The sequence below is a fragment of the Vanessa atalanta genome, chromosome 19, assembly GCF_905147765.1.
Source record: "Vanessa atalanta chromosome 19, ilVanAtal1.2, whole genome shotgun sequence".
NCBI lineage: Eukaryota > Metazoa > Arthropoda > Insecta > Lepidoptera > Nymphalidae > Vanessa > Vanessa atalanta.
This window is the reverse complement of record NC_061889.1, coordinates 4,195,248-4,218,317: the sequence shown is the minus strand read 5'-3', so window position 1 is coordinate 4,218,317 and position 23,070 is coordinate 4,195,248. Positions and strand designations below refer to the sequence as shown.

Sequence of the window (23,070 nt, the reverse complement as noted above, 5' to 3'; positions counted from 1 at the left end):
GTATTATATTGATCTTACCTTCGAGAATCCGAAGTTAGGAGCGTTTGAAGACTGTTGGTTGATATCAAAGCGTTTGAAAACTGTAAACAAAACAAGAAAATTTATTAGTAATCACGTATTTTTGTATTAAGTATATTCGACATTACATATACAAAACTACTAAGCTATATAACGAACAAAACTATCCGTATTAAGAAACGTTATATTTATTTGTAATTTAACATGTTGATATTAGAATTAGTTGCAAGTAACTTTCTAAGCACCTAACGACAAGATAGTCATTTCATCTCGATTCTCGAAAGCGATATCGTTGAAATTACGTGTGTACCGTGTATTGTCATTTAGCGAGAGATTACACACCCACGGGTTGTGTCCATAAAACAGTTAATACGAACATAATGTGTTCGGCATCGATAAGAAATTGTAGCGTTGCCGTTCAAAGTGAAATGCCATTTCAAAGGTTATTTACACACTCGCGTAAATGTAAATGTTATACTATTTTAAATGCGAATATTAATGTTTGTAGTGTTTGTGTTGTATTAACTATAAAACGTATTGATTATGTTGAACATGTTGTCCTTTTTTATGTAATACGTAGGCGGTAATTGGGTCACCTGATTTTAAGTGGTCACCATCGCCCATATGTTGGGGCTGATAGGAAAATTAACCTTGAGAACTAAGATGTTATGTCCCTAGTGCCTGTAGTTACACTGGCTAGTGAACCAGGGTGGGTGCACCCTTAAAATCGGAACCCAACAAAACCAAGTATTGGTGATAGTTATACTTACCCAGATGGGCTTGTACAAAAACCTACCACCAAGTTGTGCAATATGCAGATCGTTGTATTTTATATTTATATTAATACAAGTAATATTTAAACTTTAAAAATACATATAAATTGTTTGAATTGCTGTGTTGCAGTTTGAAAGGTGAGTGAGCCAGTAGAAATTACAAGGACAAACCCACAGGCTTTCCCATGGTTGACGGTGATTGTAGTGAATTATATGTCTAACACTACCGAATTTATTTAATACGTAAAGATAGCTAATAAAAAAAATCTATTGGTAGCTAAATTATCGAAATAATTTGTTTTATTTTAAGAATTTATTGAATAAAATACAGTTTAAGATAAAGGAAAAGAGGTGGAAGATTATTTATTATGTCAGTTGTTGAAAGCAGGAAGATAACCAGTTAATTAGTTCTCATGGTAAGAGATACAAGGAACAGACTTATATAATTACTTTAAGCAATTGTTTAGTTTTGGTAATTAAACTAACACGCTCCACATTGGATCCAATAGTATGCAACATTTGTATGTCTGGTAGAATATAGAGAATAGCTACTAAAATTCGTAATTACAAGATTCTGTACCAGTTTAAACCAAATGTGACAAAAAATTGTAATTCTAATTGGAATAAATGGATAACGAAACAATTTCTTCAACAATATTTCATTGTAATTGGAAATAAAAGTTTATTTAGAAAAAGTTAATTCTAACCTTAAATGTTTCTGGCGTGTGTTTAATGGTAGGTATCTAAGTTAGTTTCTTGTTAAGGATATTTGGAAGATATTTGGGTACTTAATATGTGTATTATATGCTTAGTATATACTGACGGCTTCACATTTAAATCTTATTAAGGTGGTGAATAAATCGTCGTACGCAGTTTCACTTTTGTGTTAATAATTTAAACTCTACTCTTATTAACGCGATCTATAAATGTTTTAATTAAAATTGTATTCGTTACATAAGCAACGTTATGTGCTGCACTGGTATAACAACTTTAACGCAATATTGTAATCTTACTAATATTGTAAAGGCGAAAATCTGGATTAATAGATGTTTGTTAAGAACGGGTGAACGGATCCGAATGAAATTTGGGATAGAGATCGACTATAGTCTGGAATATAGGTTACAAGGCACATAGGTTACATTTTATACGTAACACCGTCACCAACACCCTTCCTTTAAACGGAGTCGAAGTCGCGTTTGGAAGCTAATGAATGTTATATTGAAAATACACTAAGCCTAAATTCAAACGACAAGCGAAATTCGAACAATTGATAGTTTGAGCGGCCTAAGAGAAGATACTATGAGTGTATTTTGATGACCTTTCGTTGTTAGTACATACAATCGAGGAAACAATGTATTAAATATTTTTTAGATTTTAAGTTAAATACAATAATAATCTTAAGATTCATCTAGATTCCAATGTATGTGATATACATACATTGTATTTTATTGGATTGGATAGTGTTAGACTTTACTTAAATTACGATTATATTAACATAATTATGGACCAAATTTATTTTATTCTGTTTTTTGTATTTGTTATTATAGCGGCAACAGAATTACATCATTTGTAAAAAAATAAGTTTCCAACTATCACGGTTCATGAGATACAGCCTTGTGACAACCGGACAGACGGACGGCCGGACGGACAGTGGGGTCTAAAAGTGTACCGTTTTACCCCTTGAGTACGGAACCCTAAAAAGATTATGCCCACATTTGAAACATACAAATTTCTTACAGTTACAGTTCTTCTGCTTAGGTAGATAGCAGAAATATACTCATGTCAACTACAGTTGTAATAGTCTAGCTTTGGAGTGCTACTTGATGTAGGTACATTTTTTTTATTTGCATTTTATTTCATCCAATAAAATATTAATAAAGAGAAAAACGTTCAATGTCGTTTCTAATTTCCATTCTTTTAAATAAAATGTAGTTGAACAGATGTAAGACTAATTCGCTCGCTGAGTTTACACTTAACAATTTTGTGAAAGGATATTGTAATAGAGAATATTTAAACGGTTGTTGAAAGATGCGGTTAAGTTATGCAACCGAATGATTGTAGCTTGTGGTTGGTTTATTGTAATATAGTTAAAGGGCGAATGTTTGATACGAGTCGTTGTTTTCGCGAATTTGTTGGTACGGACTTTTGAATATGACTTTTTGTAACTATTCTAATTGTTAGTGAAATAATATCTGTTTACAGATACCGCATCAGTGTTAATAAAAGTACATTTGGTGCAAGCTCGTCTGGGAAGGTACCAGCCACGCATCATATATTCTACCATCAAACAGTGATACTTAGTATTTCTGTGTTCCGGTTAGAAGTTTACTTGGTGGTAGGTAGGGCTTTGTGCAAGCCCGTCTGGGTAGGTACCACCCACTCATCAGATATTCTACCGTCAAACAGCAGTACTCAGTATTGTTGTGTTCCAGTTTGAAGGGTGAGTGAGCCAGTATAACTACAGGCACAAGGGACGTAACATCTTAGTTCCCAAGGTTGGTGGCGCATTGGTGATGTAAGGAATGGTTAATATTTCTTACAACGCCATTGTTTATGGGCGGTGGTGATCACTTACCATCAAATGGCCCATTTGCTCGTCCGCCTACCGATATTATAAAAAAAAAGAAGTGTCAGTGAGCCCGTGTAGCTACAGACGCATTATTTGTAATATAATATATTTTAATTGATTACGTTTACTTGTGTAAAATGATTTCGTCTTATAAATAAACTATGTCATTGATCAACGTCGGATTTAACTAGAAATAAACAACGGTTGCATCTTAAATACCTTTTATAAATTACACGCTAGAAACATTTCAGTATCTATTATTTTTTTTATAATAAATTGATTTAATATTATTGATCTATTTAATTCAAATGTGACGGATATCGAGTAATATTTTAACGATATAATTATGTGCCTTATTATTGTATTATTTGCCAATGATATAATTAGTTAATGTCGTATAATGGAATTTTGCCATTACAGAGTTAAAAAGCAATCATGACGTTTCAACTATGACACGCAATCAACTCTTATACGTATTTAACATCAATCACAATTTGTTATCTGTGGACATCCGGCACATCGTACTAATCGTAATTATATTACCGCCGGCGAAATTCCGAGGCATTGTTCAAAAATCGATGTCACTGCAAGCACTTAGGGAACAAACATTGTTATAATTAATCGGTTATATCTATCGATACTTTCTCAGGCGGGTTGAAACATCGATAAACAATAACCGAGAGCGGGCACCCGATTATATTGATAAGATATCGAATAATTCCAGGCTCTAATGGACCCGCCGCAGAGTATAAGGAGATACTTTCTAAACTATCTTTAAAGGAGGATGGATTAGAATATTGATAACTTATAGCTCCGATAAAGGTTATATTTTTTGGTAATACTATCGTAGTAATCTTTATATATATAACTCCTGAACGATTCGATTGATTGTCTTAATTTAATCTTAGTATTTTTGTTATGTTTAGACAATCTTTATGTTAAGCTAGAGCCGTATGATCACATGCATCAATTGAATTCTATTTTTATGGACTAAATTAGTTATCACAACACCGCCGGTTCATATATTTCGATAACTAACTTGTGACTTTTGTCTTAGACAAATGAAATGATAAAAAATATTACAAAAATATTATTTTTATCTTGGAATTTAGTTAACGTATACATATATGTAATTCATTCTCCATCAGGTCCATTTGTGTGTATTAATATTAACAACTTACTATCGAATAATCATTATTTATTCGGATACCCTCAGATTATAAAAGTAAATTTAAATGAAGCGTATGGTAGGATGGTGTGATTGTAATAATAATGAAAGTAGCTGAGAGTGGCACTTTTGACGCACTCGCTTTTGATTTTGTATTCGCTTATGTTGCTTCACTACAACGTTCCGCGCGGTCCATTTTCTTTTTATTTTATCTGAGTAGCTGTCTTTTAAAAAGAATATTAAAATTTTTATCTTGTTATAAGCTTTTATTTATTTGCGATAAAATTTGTTTTTTTTTTTTTTTATAATACAGTTAACGAGTACGTAATAATCGTAACCGAAATGACATGATCTAAACAAGTATACATAGTTGAACCGTTACCGAACACATCCCAAAGATAAAGGCGTGCAATTATATCTAATAGAAATCTAATGGTTTACTCGTCTGAATATTAATCTGAGTCAGTACAAATCGCGCTCACGAACCTCTAACATGCTTCTAACTGATTCTAACGCGCGGTCGAAGGCACTAAGCATTTTGTTATGTTAAGTTTAACGATTACTTTATGCTTACGTGTGCTTGGAAGATACCGTGCACTCGGCCGTGATTGAGTGTGTCATATTTACTTTTGTATATGAAATATTCGACCTTTGAATCTATGTTCTGAGTATAATATTAAATGTCTGTATTAAAATAGGGAATTTACATTATATATTAAATCATTTCTATATTGATTTGTTAACAATAAATCAAGTTAACAATTAACTTTGTGGAAATTTCCTATTTATTTAAAATAACAGATTCGCTACTAGATGTAGTTTCTATTAAACAAATACTTATAAAATCAACAACTTAGATTATTAAAATAAGTGATATAATGTAACCTAACATAGATTAATATGAGTTTTTTTCAATTGTATAAACATTAAATATTCTAAGCAAAGTTCAATCGCGGGCAAGCACTGAGTTTTCATGTTTTATTCGCCTCGTGTCCGGCGGCAAAGGAAAACATCGTGAGGGGCAACTGCATATTTTGACTAAGTTTTGCCACATTTCTGACAACACCCACCTGCATTAAAATAGCGTGATGGAATAAGCTACGAAAAGGGGAAGGACTTTGCCGAGAATTGTGACAATAATAGGTCGTTACCGTACTTATATATAATATTATATTATATTTTTCATTACATTTTTACATTACATACATTAGCAGCCTGTAAATTTCACACTGCTGGGCTAAGGCCTCCTCTACCTTTGAGGAGAAGGTTTGGACCACGCTGCTCCAATGCAGGTTGGTGGAATACACATGTGGCAGAATTTCATTGAAATTAGACACATGCAGGTTTCCTCACGATGTTTTCCTTCACTGCCGAGCACGAAATGAATTATAAACACAAATGAAGCCCTTGAAAATTCGATGGTGCTTGCCTGGGTTTGATCTCGAAATCATCGTTTACGTTGCTCGCGTTCTAAATACTGGCCTATCCATTTCAATTCAACGAATTTATGAGTATAACAATTTTATGAAATCATAAAGTTGAAATATTTTTTTTGTCATTGAAATAAAATATAATGTGAAATAGTAAAACCTCTTTACTTTATTTAATAGTTACCCGAAAAAAGGCGACTTGTAATTTATTTTATAAACCGTTTAAACTTAAATAAACCTAAATAAGCATTCGCATCGTCATGGTTAAGTTAATTAATTAAGGTTCGTGGTATCGTTTCAAATGCGTCCGCTAATCAATTCTAAGTACTAACCGCTTAAAGCCGATCGTCCACATGTATACGGCGCGCTATATACTATTTTATGCTTGCTGTAATTATCGTTTTATCAATGATCTGTAATATATGGATGGTATATAAAAAAGGATTAAATTAAATTAAAGTAAAATTAACTGTTATAATTGTAATAAATGATAACAGTTAAAAAAAACTTTACGTTATTCTCTTGTTCTGAAAACTATAATCCAGCTGTACTAGTATCCCAATGTATATATATATATAATTATACTTGTATTGACTCTATTATCGAGTGCCTGTTAAAAGGGCCAGAGATGCTTTGTAATTAAAAATACAAGAGGTTCAGATCAGTAATTAATGTGTCTATGGGTGAAGTTATATCCGGGTGTATCGGTTTTGTCATCCCATCTGTGTTTTTTTGTGTGAAATAGGTAGTCGGACGAACAAATGGGCCACTTGATGGTAAGTGGCCCACCAACCTTGGGAACTAAGACATTATATGCTTATAGTTACACTGGCTCACTCACACATCATACCGGATAACAATAACAACACGATACTGCTGCTGCGGTAGAATATCTGATGAGTGGGTGGTGCCTACCCAGACGGGCTAAAACAAAGACCTTCCACCGAGAAAGATTATGAGAGTGAGGGGATTATAGAGAAAGCACATGTGTTGGCCTGCGAAAATGGCTAGTCTCTCGAGAATCAGTCAGGACGTCTTCACCATGGATGAAATAATAAGTGGTTATTAAAAGCTCGTCCTTTCGCTCCTCTGCCTCTGCTTTCTATTATAATTTTAAAAAAACCCGAATTCTAAATTCAAATAATTAATCTCTTTGTCTATATTCACGTTTTAGTGGATAATAAGGCTGAACGTTCATTCATTTAGCATTTGACTGCGGTATCCAATAATGGACGTATAAGTATTATAAGGTTTTTAATAGTTACGAGTTGAACGGTAATGATTACTTTTACTAGCTATTAATTATGATGATGTTGTTACTTAACAAAAGGACAAAATATTATTATGTGAAATTCTTTTAAGTCAATCAATCAATCAGCGTATTGAAGTTAATTTTGATTATTTTACAAATACAATTAAGGCGAAGTCATTATTTTGCTACGTGTAAATAAAAACATATTATATAACATGTTAAACATTACATATCTAATCAAATCTGTATTTATTAAATTCAAAAACAGAATGCAAAAGAAACAAGTTTAATTAATTTTCAAATCTAAATATTTCACACAGAACATCCTTTGCTTGCATTAAAAATGAGCTCAAAACTGCGCGCGCGCATCCAATCACACATAGTGGCAATGGTGGCGGGCGACAGAAATAACCGGGCGCGATTGACGAGATACATACCATTATGGCCTAACGAACATCTCAATTTAGCCAACCACCTGCCTAGCTCGCTTTAAATAAACTTGCCATTTGCCAGTTCGATGGAATTCGGTAAGATGCCCTAGGTATAGATTTCAACCAGTTTTATGGAGAAATCGCTCAACTGGTTTATTTTTCAATAAAATTGACGATGTTTTACAATTATGAGTGGACTGTTTTAAGTTGTTGAGGTATTTGTGTTAGTAGTTTAGAGGCAACTTAATTGCTGTTTGTTTTAGTAATTTTACTATTAAATTTAGGTTTACGGTTTGTGTAATAAACAAAACAATTTAAAGATGAAAATTCCGGTTTTGACGTTTAGAATTGAACTGTTACTTTGTTATTGATTGATTTATACTATTTAAATTCTATAATATTGTTTTGGTATATTATTCTGTAATTATCTCATAGGTCAGCTCTCATAATTAGCTGTAGCGATTTCGTTTTAGTACTGATTTTTTAATTTTATAATTTTATGTAAACTAATTAAGACTCTGTTATAATTGGATTGATAAATAAATTTTCTAGTATACGGGTACTAAAAAGTATCTGAATAATGGGCAAATCCTCTTAACAGTCATTACAAGAACAATGTAACGTAAGAGAAAAGTGCAAAGTCCAAATTAAAATCGAAATGATTACCAAGTCTATCAGTAGATTAGTACCAAAATGGATCTAAGTGATAACTAAGCCAGGTATTAAACAATTGAATTAAACAATCAAAATTATTTCCGTAACCAAATTCTATGACTAGTCACCACAGAAACAGTGTAACACCAGAGAAAGGTTAGATCGTTATTTAAGACGTTAACAGTGCTTACAAATGCCATCTTAATTACGAAGCCGAATGTCGATTACAAGCAGGCCGTGTAGCGAATTGGTAATCTTGCAAAATCATTAGATCGAACCGAAAAGCCATTACGTTCACACATGACCTAAAGTTCTACAATTAATAGACCAGGGAACTGATAGACAATGGACTTATTTACGTAGAACCCGAAAAGGCATCGCACGAACATTTCTCGTGCGGAGTATAGGACCATTTCTTTTGTAGTAATTGCCAATACGATTTGCATAAGCAGTCCCATTCGGCCGCGTTTTCATGGTACATGCGGTCACATAGTGTATAGGATACTAAGACTAAATCCGCAGGTTTACATTCTTAACAGAAAACAATATTAACTAAATTTGACAGAAACTAAAATCTATTGGATGATACTTTTAAATATATTCAAAATTGAATGACATGAATATTTGGTAAGTTGGTAACATGTGTCAATATGTTACTAACACAAACTAACAGTTAGGTAGTTAAAGTAAAGTCAACTTGTAACAAGTTAATTAAATACTACAAGACAACTAGAAATTATCTGTAAGACTCTCGTCAACAGTGGTTTAATAGCCCAAGGCAGCAGGAGGAGTTATCGGATCTTAATCCATCATACCGTTTACTATAGTTGGATTTAGTGGTAGATTTATCTGTATTTCCTAATTGCAATGTCAACGGTGAGATGAATTGTAAATATTCAATACATCTACTTAGTAGAATTTCAAATGGCATTTCGTTTCTTCCACATATGCAGTTATAGTATTTAATATCGGAGTGTTTAAGATTAAGTTGATGTTAATTTGATAAAGAATATAAGAAAACACAATTTTCATCCAACCGTTAATGTAATCAAACACCGAAAAATTCTTTAATTAAAATTCACATTTCAAATATCGAATATGTTCGATGCTTTTTTTCTGAAAATAATGTTTTTTTTTTTTTTTATTAATCACATAATAAAGTGAACTGTTATTAGAATTTGTAAAATTGATATGTTTAAAAACGCACTCTGTTTCTTACGAAACCCCATCAAAATGCCGATCTGATACACAAGCTGTCAAAACATTACAGTTAAGCTCATCTATCAAGCGGCACCGCAATTATCGTTTCACACGCGTCAAGTAAATTAGCCAGTCATTTCGGTGTGAAGACGTCACATTAGCAGCATCGCTTGAAGGTCTGTGTAGGCTTAATTTATATTTTTGACAATATTTGTAATTACAATTTTATTTTCTTTTTTTATTTGAGTTACAAGCTACTCTATATCTTTTGATCAAAATATAACAAAAAATGATTTACAAATATTTTAAGCGGCTGTGCCGATTTCATTATATAAAAAGTTTTTATGAAATTTCCAATTATCACCCAACAATAATTAATTAATTAACTTCATATTGTTTTAGACCTTATTTTTGAAAATTTTACAAGGTGTTTTAACTTTACACAAGCCCGTGCCAGAGCGAAGTACATGTTTATTTCTAACGCCTAACATTACTTTTTTGGTTATAGGATTGTTCCGGTTTGAAGTAAGCCAGTATAATTACATATACACAAGGAATAAAACCAGGTAACACAATCAATCTTTTGCCATTCCGTAATAAACAAATACATTTAAAATAATAGATGCATTCATAAATTGAATGGTTCATTACGTATAAATTGATATGAATTTCAAAGAGTTTGTTTCGACCTTGATTTCTGCCTAAACGATTGTACCATTTTAGCATACCTCGATCCTTGCATTTGTACTTAGTGTCTGAATCGAGATTACATTTATTCGGTACCTATTCAGGTTATCTTTGTAATATCTGATAGTATTAAACATTTCTGTTAATTTATTCGACTTGATTAAACTTAATTTATTGTTGTGTACCTTTCGTTATGTACGTATTGAAAATAAAGATATTATTACAGACTATGCAACAATTAGTGTTTCAGAGATTTTCCAAGAAATTGAATTATAAACGTTTTTTCATTTAAATAATTAAATTATAGTCAAGATGGTTGTTGTTGCAATTGTTAGAACACGTGAATCTCAACCAACGATTGTGGGTTCGAACCTGGGTACCACCACTGTATTGTCATATGCTTAAATAATATATATAATTCATTTTATGCTAGGTGAAGATAAACATCGCGAGGAAAGACGAATGCGTCGGATGATAATCTGTAATGTTAACTTTGTATTTACCAAGACGCCCTAAAGCAACGTGGTGGAATAAGCTCTAAATCGTCTGAACAAGAATCCTTTACAGCTGTTACTTAAAATAAATGAATATTTTTGTATTAGTAGTTATTTTAATACTAATTTTCTTGATCTTTGTTGTAGTACTTTCAATATACAATGGGAGACGCAGGTGTCGGATCGAACAAAAAAAGGAATCCTATAATCCTTGTCTATCGGATATAATTTATTTTATTACTGCGTTTGATTTTAAGTCTGTTTAAATTTTTCTTTATTCAGAATCGAAACCTTTTCTTAAATGAAAAAAAAGAACAAATTATAATACCTATTCAAACATTAATTATACTTTTAAATCATCCTTTCAATTCTTCCACTGTCTGTGAGATATTACTAATATTTGGCGCACGCTTTTTATCTTCTTAGACATTGTTATGGTTCTAGCATAATATTCTCATGATTCTATTAATGTTCGGAAACAGTTAATGCTCAAACACATTTACAATAGCGTGAGCTACAATAATTGCTATCAGTAACTTTATCAATAGAACGGTAAGCCATCATATGTAATTACCATCGAATTTATTGACTTCCGAACACCTGTTCGTGGAAGGCAATAAATGATCAGTTAGGAAGCTTTTCGCAAGACGCACGCACAATTATTATTTATATTATAATTATTCGCTTCCCTTGACATTTGTTTTTAAACACTAGGTTCGTTAGTTATTTATATAATATATATTTTATTTATAACCATAACGGATTTCATATAATTATACAATTCTTGATGAATGGTACGACCGTGTACTATTGATTTTTTTGATGGTTTTGGGGGAAGGCCTTAGCAAAAAATTTGTTTGAAAGTCATTAATTTATGTTTGTTTTCCTTGACATATATATATATCATTTACTTATTTGCTGTGTTCAAAAATTATTTATTATATTATTTACAAATGAGCATCTTTTATTTTTTGATATAAAATATAAAGATGTTGCATTGTTGTGTTATTTTTTTTTCTTTTTGTTAAATGATTTTTATTGCGACAAGGATCAACATTTAAGACAAATTAATTATACTTCTTATAACACCAATGACTTGTATATTTCCAATTTTTATTTCTTTCAAAACCTAGTCTTGTAATAGCAGTAGTAACTTTTATTAGAATAGATTTGAGACTGTAATTATGTTATTTATCGAAAGCTAAGCGAATACGTTATTCGAGGGTGGATGGTGACAATTATATAACTTGTAGCATTAATCAAATGTTATACGGCCATCTGTAAAACATGTATGATAAATCTAATGTTTGAATATTTGCTTAACAACATTGTGTTTGACCGTAGAATTATAACCGGAAATAAGTCTACTTCTGACCTACACGGTCTCTCCTTTTTGAGAAGGATTTTGAATTGATTCCATGCTGCTCCAGTAGTCCACATTAAGTGGATAATTTGGGTTGGTCCACATTAAATAAACGTTTTTGTGTAAACTGTTAGTATACAACTATTGAGTTCATTAGATGACAGTATATCTAGGAAATTAAGCGGTGGCCTCTTGACTTTTTTTTTTATTATATTGAAAATCGTAAGTAATCATAAAAAAAAGGTTTCTATATTTATTAATGGAATTTAAATTAATTTAGAATTAAAAACAAATCAAGATTCAAGCGATCAAGTATGAAATTATTGAATGACGTATGCGGGTAAATTAATGGTGGCATAGTATTTAACTAACACTTTATAAATGTTTTAAAATTACAAATAGCTTTAAACACAAACAGTACACGAATGCATTTGTCAAAACAAATTACAAACGAGAGCGGACGCATTCGTACCGTGTTCTTTTAATCGACATTATGTATTTATCGATATGAATAAATACAGGTCATTCGATTTATAAATCAAGTTCGAAATCGATTTCAACAAGTGGCTATTAATTAAGTTGTAGTAAGATTAGAAATTAGATAGTTGGGCGGTGATCGCGTTTGATAATATATAGTGCGGGGCGAGTACAGGCTGCGATACAAATTTCTATTATTTCAATGGAGTCCTTGTAACAGAATTTTGATCGCAGACGTTGTTCTCAAGGACTGGCTTACACAAACATATATAGTACATAAGTGTGTGTGTGCAGTTGTTACAAAACATGAATAAATAAAGCATATTATTCAACACAAGATTATATAGATGATAAAAAGGCGTGGAATTAATACTTGTTCACTTTCAGGCAAGATATAGTATAAATAATTGTATTTAACTAACACACACACACAATTTGTATTTTAAATGTTGGTAAAGAGTAACTCTTGAGATTTTTCACATTCCGAACCGGTGGAAGCTTTACTTAATATAGTTCTGTAAAATGATCACTCAAAACTGCTTATAATGCCAAAACTTATAATCTGGAACGATCCGTGGGCCCAGTTAAAACCTTTACTCCATACAGTAAAGGTTTTAAATGCTTTCTGAGATATGAGAGTATAACACTGCTAACATGCAAACTCCATTCTCCTTTTGAGATTCCTGGATTAGAAACCGGGACCTCGCTGTCTGCGACCAGTCAGTCTAGCGACTAAACCATCAACGCTATTGTTATTCTGTTATTTCAATACCACAGCTATTGTTGTATACATTTATGACTGTTTCAATAGTATGAATAAATTTTGTTTGGAGTGTGCGTTACTACCGAGTTGTTCATGCTGACATCGCCTGTACAATAACAGGAATCTCGAGGTTAAGACGGATTTATATATGTATATTTATATAAAGTCATGCACCTATATATTCGATGTATTCTGATAAACAATTGAAATAAAACAAGGAAATTGTAGTACAAATATACTGGTTTATACGAGATAATTTATACTAATACATGAATATAATGAAAAAGTATTAAACTGATACCGAATGCTACAACATGTTACGAAAAAGGTTTTACTGTATAATATTATTATAAAAGTTGATGCGCTTCGTAGTTTCATCCGTTTTAAGTCTATTGACATACCAAATAAGTTTATGTTCTTGTGTATATTATATTGATATCAAAATTAGGTAAAAGCTACAATGCTTGTTGACAACCGTCAAAAAAGGAAAACTTTCATGATAGGTTTAGGTATTTTTTGTATGTCATATTGGGAGAATTGGAAAATGGATAACTAAACTAACTGTACACTGCCTGTAGGCACTGGTGCTGTAGGCAATATTAATTCCAATTATGCGCCACCAACCTAAAGGTGTTATGTCCCATGTGCCAGGAGTTACACTGGCACTGGCATTCACGTTTCAAACCGAAACGCAACAATACTGAATATTGGTTGCTGTTTGGCGGTAGATGAAAGAACCCACCCAGACGGCATTGTACAAAGCCTATCATCAAGTAATTTTGAGCAAGGTATGTACTTAATCAAACATTTCCATGACTTAACCTTGTGACAAGTAAAGTTACGAAAACTATTTACTACCTTTATTTATATAAAAAATATATTTCCAAAAAATTAAAAACCTTTTTTTAATTTTTCATTTAACTAAGATTATTACATTGTATTAAGTTATTAAAACGTGTCCAAAATTACAAAACATTCAGAAGACTGGAAGAGAATAAACGTGGAATTGCAAAATTTACATGACATTCGTACATCTATAATTACATACTCAAATAAAATTAAATATTAAGTTAGTTGTTAAAGAAAGCATAATCAATTACAATTAAATATTTCAACTATCAACAGTTCTAAGGTCAATTCGAATTGGCAATCGAAAACATACGCAATAACATATAAATCATTAATATCACTAAATTGGCTGTCAATTTAAGACAAACAAAAATTGCGGGGTAAACACGAATGAAATATGATATCCCTTTTTATCAATTCAACTATCAATAATTATTATCGAACGGAGATTGAGTCATCAATATTGAATTTGTAATCGTCATGTCAGCGCAACCCATCAAAAGTATGCTGTCTCCGCCAAGGTTATTCCATATTGTATATTGTATTTGTATAGACATCGTCTCCTCGTTAATGCAATTATATATTTTGTAAGTTATATCTTTTTAAATCGAATTTACACAAACTCAATGACATGAGAATCGAGTATTTATAATAAAATAATCGGTTTCTAATAAAAATATTTATTATTATTCTTAGGTACGTTCCCTTTATGTGTGTCAATCAGCCAACAAGATACGGCCTTATGAATTTGTTTCCTCAACAAGAACTTTAACTTAAAATATTAGCCCCTAGCTATGTTAACACTAACAAAAATCTATTTAAAAATGAAGAAAGAAAAATCTGTTGATGTAATATTGTACAATACTTTTTAAATTATTTTGTATTTAATTTATCATGTTCAAAACAACTAATATTATACAATTATATAAATCTATACAATATGTACTTATGTTATAAATTCGAAAGTAACTCTGTCTGTCTGTTGCTCTTTTACGGCTAACCTAACCTAACCTAACCATTGAACCGAATTTGATGGAATTTTTTTTGCAAGCATGAACTCTAAGGAAAGACATTTCATGTCTAATGACTCAAACGCGATAACTAGTATATTGAAAAAAAAAAAGAAAAGTTATAGTATATTGAAAAAAAAAAAATATTGCCATATTCAATTTAAACTCGTAATTAATTAAATTAATTATAATAATACTACAAAAGGTATTGTTAATATGAAATCCGAATACCCCGAAGCTCATAGTGACCTCTCATTTCACAAGAGTTAAACTAACTTTGTTAAAACAATTGAAAGCGAGAACCGTTTATAATTCGATGTGAGGTCATGTCACTGTATGTTAATGGCGATTGATGATTGTATGAATGTAATACATGTATTTGATTGACCTTGTCAATGTGAGGCCTTATAGCTACATTGGTAAAAGACTTTGAAAATGGTGCTGATAAATAAAAGTAAAAAGGTTAACCCTGATCTGCCCATGGGGCCGTTTTCGCTCGACTAAAAAGAGCAATTTCAGTATTGTTAAACAAATTACTATTAAAGAACTAGTATTGATTTTTTTTTTAATTTAAAAACAAATGGCAAAAAGTTCTATGCATAAATGTTATAGGAAACAATAGAAAACAACAATGATAACGGTGAGTTCACTATAGGACTCACTCGCTCTTTACAAAGTGTATGTAAACGCTAAACGCTTAAGACTTACGTTTAGACTTTGTGCTTATGTTATATTTTTAACATTCATACATATAGTTGAGCAAAAAAGAGATCTAGAAAAATCGATGTATATGTATTATATATCTATACTAATATTATAAATGAAAAGGTAAATGTCTATGTGTCTGTCTTGACCAGTCACTGAACCGCATTTGATGAAATTTGTAATGAAACCAGCTTGAATTAAGTTCATGGAAAGACATAATTTTTTATACCTTCGAAACTTCGAAACTTTCGAACGAAATTTACTAAACTAAAAGTGTTTAAATTAAGCATGTATGAATGTAGACTCATATCTTAAAATTCATATCTTAAAATAAGAAGACATAACTAGAATAATTCAAAAAAAGAACGAAAAATTCCGTAGATAAAGGAAAGATTATTTTGAATAAAATGTATAAAAACCTTTTTCTTATATTATCATATCTGTTCAAGAATCGTATAGAACTTTAAGGTCATATAATGTAATGCTTGAGCTTATTGTATTTACGTTTATTTTGTAAATTGTTTATTTTATTCCTCTAAGATAAAGCGAGAGGTTGTTAAGAAAAGTAATAGACGAATAACAGATAAAATATTTGTAGATTATATTTAATGCGAAAGGAATTTATACGTGTGAATTTCCAGATTCAATTTTAATGATTTAAAAAAGGTTTGATACAAAAAGTTTTTATTGCAAAAAAAATTGAACGTTGAATTTTGTCTATTTAAAATTGTAACATTCTAATAAAACTTGAAAAATGAATGCATAATAAAAATCTTTATAAGAGTTTTGTTTTATTTTAACACTATTATAGATATAAGCTCTTTTTATATACAATACCACTTAACTTCTCACACCGATTCGAATCGGTTATTGTATTGAATCGCAATCGATTGTTATAATTGATACGAAAATAATTATTTCCGACCTTACTACGGGAGTTAATTGTTGTTGGAATAGCCAGCGGTGGACAATTAATTTAATTAAGAATATTGCGGCATTGTCGTTAGCGCTTACATAAAGGCTACTGAAGGCTCGGGACCAAAGAGGTTAAATAATATAGCTATAACCGACTAAAACCTTATTGTTTTCTTGATTATAATATAATAAGAAAAAGAATTGGTACTACACGGTTGTCTTTATAAGGACATTCCAAAATTAATTGTCGTATTGTTTGTATATCATTATTTATTTGTGATTACGATAAATCAAGTTAAACCTTAATGAATTGAAGAATTGTTCATATTTATTAAATAAAAATATAACCATGTTACTCTGTACATTCTTGTAATTTTATTAATATTAATACGTTTGATGCCACGGAAAAACCAATAAAATAGAAGCAATATTTCCAGCCCCTAGTCCATGCGGAGCCCCTAGGCAGACCTACGCTCCCTAATAGATAATCCGGTATTCTATTTTCAAATACTTAGGTCTATTATTGCATTTAAATAAATTAAATAAATACATTAATTTAGTAATTATTGAGTAATAATATAATGTGTAAAGTTATACAAACGCGATAAAAATAACATAAATAAGAAATAGTTCTATTGCACAAATTCATACAAATGTACAAATTAATTGATTTATTATTTTATTATTTTGTCTTTGACAAGCAAGACTTGGCTTTTTTCTCTTTTTGAATATATTATCGAAAAATAAGGCACTCATTTTATTTCCGTCTATATATAAGAATGAGAATAGTTAAATATTAATAATAGGTACATGGTAAAAAATAAAAGTTGAGATATATATTTTTTAATTGTAAGAAATGGAAAAAGGCCAATTTATATGAATTCACAGAACATGTAGTACGAACAGCTTACGGGTACAGTCACTTACAAAATCGAGTTTTCATTATGATATTATACTATTAGGTAACCAATGTAATTTTTAATACAACTGACTTCATAATAATGACGTTTGTTATCTTACAAAGGAATCTATTTAAGTGGTATCTCAGTTCTATTTAATTATACATTTTCTTTATCATGTGTTCCTATCTCGTTGTGTAACTCGTTGATAAATCAATATGTTTTACTTTTATTTTTAACCGACTTCGTTTTTTCGTTTGAAAGAGGTTTATTTCGAAATGGTACCATTTCAATTTCGTGAAGACATGATGATGAGTTACGGAGACTGACTACAGGGCTCTTAAAAAATGCCAGTTATTCAATCGCGATATTGCTGTATACCTAATTGCTTTATGCTATTCAAGTCGGTATTTTAGCTAAAATAATATCTTCACTGTATAGTTCGAATGATATTGATTTGAATATAGACAAAAAGCACAGCACGGTTGTAAATTTATTTATTAGTTGTATTGATACGGGGATACATGCTTAACTGAAGATCAAATGTACGTTAGAATCACTGAGTTTTCACGTGATGTAATCGTTTTAAACTAAGTCTTCTCGGTCTGAAGAGTGACGTCTGGAGTGACGGTGTGGAGTACGGTTCTAAGCAATGGCCGTAAACATAATCAGTCTGGATAGGTAACTGTTTCGTAATATTTTTTATTTTCGTAGGCTCAACAACATAACAACGTCTATTAAGGTTAAGTTATCGGTTTCAATTTTTGATTCTATTAAGAAAATTCGGCATGAAAGTCAGTGATACGTCAAAAAAAAAAAACAATAAGAGTCATTTCTACGAAACCAGAACCTACCTAGTTAAGGTAATGAGCTGAGTAGCGTCGGCGTCCAGGGGGCACATTCCACTAACTTGTTACGATTACGATACGTTTCCTATTCTATTTCGATCCAACTTTGACCATTCACCGATTTCGATTCGATTGCGATAAATTGTCAATTTGCTAGTAACATTTGGGGCCCGGAGTACAATTCTATTAACAGCAAAACTATTTTGGACATCCTCCATTTTTAATAACGCATATATATTTATTTAGTTTTGTATTACATATTCTTAATTTATATCTTAAATTTCATGCAGGATGTAACTAATATATTATTATGGTAATCAAGTCTACGCTTTTAATCATCAGAATAATAAATTACATCATAACTTAATTTGATACTTTTGTTTCTATGTTTTTTGAAATAGCACATAGATGTTAATCAAGTATTAAAAATTACAAAAAAAAAACCTTAAAGTCAATTCATTAATCCATTGAAATTGTACCCACATGAGGTCATATGATTCGGCTACGGCTAATCAAAAACGCTGTTATTTTTTAACGTTAAAAACATTAGTTTTGTAACCAACCGCTTCTTAACGGAGAGAATTATTAAACCAAGGTTACATGTAACTGACGTTTTAAAATATTACGTATTTATCGAAAGTAATATTCAATTGTAAAACTAGTAATATTGTGCGCAAAGGCAATAAATCTGGATGTTGGCATGTGTGCACCTCGTAGGGTCACCTTGACCTACTGCCGACTGACCTGATACTATACTACTTGCACATTTGTCTAGTATTTATTTATCAATTGATCGTAATTGCTCTAAGTCGTATTGAACTGATCTTGTTTGGCCGCTTTTGATCTTTTAATCCAGTGGCGTTCATGCTATTATTATAAAAATATAAGTTTAGTTTTAGTACATATGTATGTAAAGGAATATGTTATATGGTGAACGTATATTACATTACTTACTAGTAGTAGTACAGTAGTTTTGGTGACGTAATAAGACATACTGGTAAACGCAATTTATTTCGAATTTGGAATGTATGGCTGGCAACATTAGCGTATCCAAAAATAATTGCGTCCCTTTATTAAAAAAAAAAATACAATATTGGTTTAAATACTATAACTAATAAATATCTTACACGCGTCGATGTTATAATATGAAGTATATACAATTATATATGGTATGTTTGTGAAGATTTATCTCGTCTCTTAATATGTTAAGAACGAATATTGACTCCTAATTACTATATCGTAGGCGAAATTTTAGTCATTGGTTTAAGGACCTTTAACCGATAGTGAATCATATGAGCAAACGTAATCACATCCAGTACGATTTGAGCTATTTTTATTAATTTTTTTTTAAACGCCTCTGCAGACACGGGTCTTGGTGTTGAAATATCCGTAATTTATAATTCAAATTTAGAAGTATTCTTATTCTTTATATTCCATACTTTGACATACGCATTATTGAGACGACTCAACACTACACAGAGCATCTCGACGACTAATTTTGATTTTGAATAAATATCAAACGTAATATTATCCAAGTAAATGTGAAGGAAAATTATTCAAATGATCGAAATTGTTTTCAATTTTTCAATACTTTAAAATATTTTTTTCATACAAGAACTTTATTTAGTATTAATTTCAAAGTAAAATCAATAAATGATATCAATAACATCGACGTATCTGTCGACTTGTCGTCTCCTTGTACAAACAGAGTAATTTCATCTTGTTTTAAAATTCAAATTTATGCTAATGTGACATGGTCGTATGCACGTTAATTGGATTAACTTATATAAACGAATGTTCATTATTTCTATAAGCGAAGGTGTTAGTACGGTGATATATAAACTGTTAAAGTTTAAGTGTTGAAATTGGAACGTATTACTTGATTTGGTATGGAATTTATAAATATGGCGCGAAGGGATTGATTGTTTATATCAAAGACTTAATTTAATTTACTTCTATGGTAAATGATTATATACAAGTTTATCTATTTGTAACGTTGTTTAAATTTTGGTAACTGATTGTACGAGGTAACATTATTACTATTCCTTTTGTATTATAAAAAGTAAAGTAAAGTAACGTAAAGTACTTTCTTCGAGGAGGTTTGGAGCTGATTTCACCATTTTACATTACATTAACAGCCTGTAAATTTCCCACTGCTGGGCTAAAGCCTCCTCTTCCTTTGAGGAGAAGGTTTTGGAGCTAATTCCACCACGCTGCTTAAATGCGGGTTGGTGGAATACACATGTGGCAGAATTTCGTTGAAATTAGACACATGCAGGTTTCTTCACGATGTTTTAATTGACCGCCGAGCATGATATGAATTATAAACACAAATTAAGCACGTGAAAATTCAGTAGTGCTTGCCTGGGTTTGAAAACGAAATTATCGGTTAAGATGTACGCGTTCTAACCACTGGGCCATCTCGGCTCTTTTCGTGATTCCACCACGCTGCTCCAAGGCGGGTTGGAGAATACCTATGTGGCAGAATATCACTGAAATCACACATGCGGGATTTATTACGATGTTTTCCTTCACCGTTGAGCAAAATATCGATTACAATATAACATAGCTATTACAAATTAATCAAAGGATATCAAAACAAATGAAAAGAAAATTATGAATTTTAATTACTAATTAATTATACTGTACGCGTCAAAAGTTTATGTTAATAAATGTTTCAGATCCATTTAAATCACTCAGTGGTCAACTTGGAATAATACTCTCAGCTTGAAATGATTCAAGCATTTTATTTATAATGTTTATTATTTAATCTTTCACATAAATCGAATTATATCGATATATGTTTAATTCGTTCAACATGTAACAATTTGTTTACAAAGTACTTATGAACATACCATCTATATTTATAACTTTTACAATAATCCGTGCACAATTATGTCAAATGATAGTGTTGGGAGCAAACGAAGAGACAATTGCGATATCGATAATCGCGCTAAGTGTCGGTGTGCCCCCTGTGGTTGTCGTAATGATACCTCTGTGGCCACTAAATGCTCGCTTTACCTTCTGTTTATATGTTATATTATGTGACTAAAATGTTTATATATTAACATACTTTCAAATAAAAATTTATTCTTTCAGTGTGTTCGTCGTTCAGTGCTGGTGAATGCTGACGTCATCCAGGTGTCAATTCTACTAACGTATAACGGTTATGATATTGTTTGGATTATATTTTGGTCCAATTCGACAATTCCTCACAAAAATAATACTCAGCTTAATTTATTTTAACTGAAGGTCAATTTTACTTATCCATATTGGTTGTGCTAGGATATATTTCGATTCAACCTAGACCGAACCGCAACTGGACCGCTGTGTGGAAACGGCTGAACGATAACGATATCTTTTCGATTCAATTGCGATAAAGTGACAATCGGTTAGCAGAATTGCCCCTGACCGATTGTAGCGCGACTAGCCGACTCATCTCATTATACGAAGGGACAGTGAATTCGACACGACCTGAAAGACTTCACGCGTGGGATCAACGCCTTTATGTGTTTTAAAACAATGCTCTATCAAAGACCACTGCTGGACATAGATACTACCCAAATCTCCTTCTCCCTCATCTAATCGTCAATCCAGCGAAATAACTGTAACTGTCTTCAATAATGCGGCTTCTGCAGTGACGATTAACCCTCGCTGTGTAAACTGTGGCCATAATGTAAATATAACATTTTCAACTACTTAATATATAATGATGTTGATGGCAATCTGATTTATTTTTGCCACGACAGCCATTTTGAAGGCAAACTAACTATCATTGCAAGTAATAGGACACACTATACTTCATTTCTTCACTCACATGACCGGAAATAGTTGCAGGACTTAAGTTATATACGTGTTTTCCGAACCTATGTGCCAAATTCCAGACTCCGGGCTGTTACTAAGAATTTTTAACAAAAAAAACTCAATAAGTTTTTGTTAGCAATATTTTGAATATAGGTCCTTGGCATCGGTGACCGTTAAACCTACAAGAGTAACTAGACAGTCAATATATTATAGTATATGTTTCTCTGTAGTATAATTTATTTAATACGCGGTGTTGAAATCAAAGCTGTTTCACATATAAAATATTCATATCTTAACACCTCGTGCGTAAATCAGACTATCGTTGAAACCTTACGGGCAGTCCAAGGTGTAGAGCATCAATTAATCCTGGTTCTTGTAAACGATCACTTAGCCCACCTATCTCAGTCGTCCTTCCTACGAAGTGATCAACTTTGTTAAGTAGCAATTATTTTTCACTACGATGTTTTATGTAGAAGATAGGGAATGTGATTCTGTATATTTCAATAATATTGTTTTGATATTTAAGCGGATTTAGAGTTTATTCGCTAATAAATAAGGAATATTTTTGATTGATTAAACTCATCGCATTCTTATTGATGAAGGAAATCATCGTCAAAATTGTTTTATGTGTCGAATGAAATTATGCTATTTGTGTGTTCCCACACACACTCCACACTCTGTACTAGAGTATTTTATGAAATAAGAATCTTCTCGAAAGGATTTTCCCAGGTCATTTACAGGTTAATCTTTTAACTTTTATA

At 31.4% G+C, this 23,070-nt stretch overlaps 1 protein-coding gene across 1 annotated transcript in view; it reads right to left on the bottom strand.

Annotated features, from left to right (window-relative positions):
* LOC125071289 (nuclear receptor coactivator 2-like) overlaps positions 1–23,070 on the bottom strand; it is a 121,513-nt gene that overhangs the window by 55,550 nt on the left and 42,893 nt on the right. Inside the window, exon 4 of the mRNA XM_047681467.1 lies at positions 19–80. Within this exon, the coding sequence (XP_047537423.1) occupies positions 19–80 (62 nt within the window). The remainder of the gene's footprint in view (positions 1–18; positions 81–23,070) is intronic.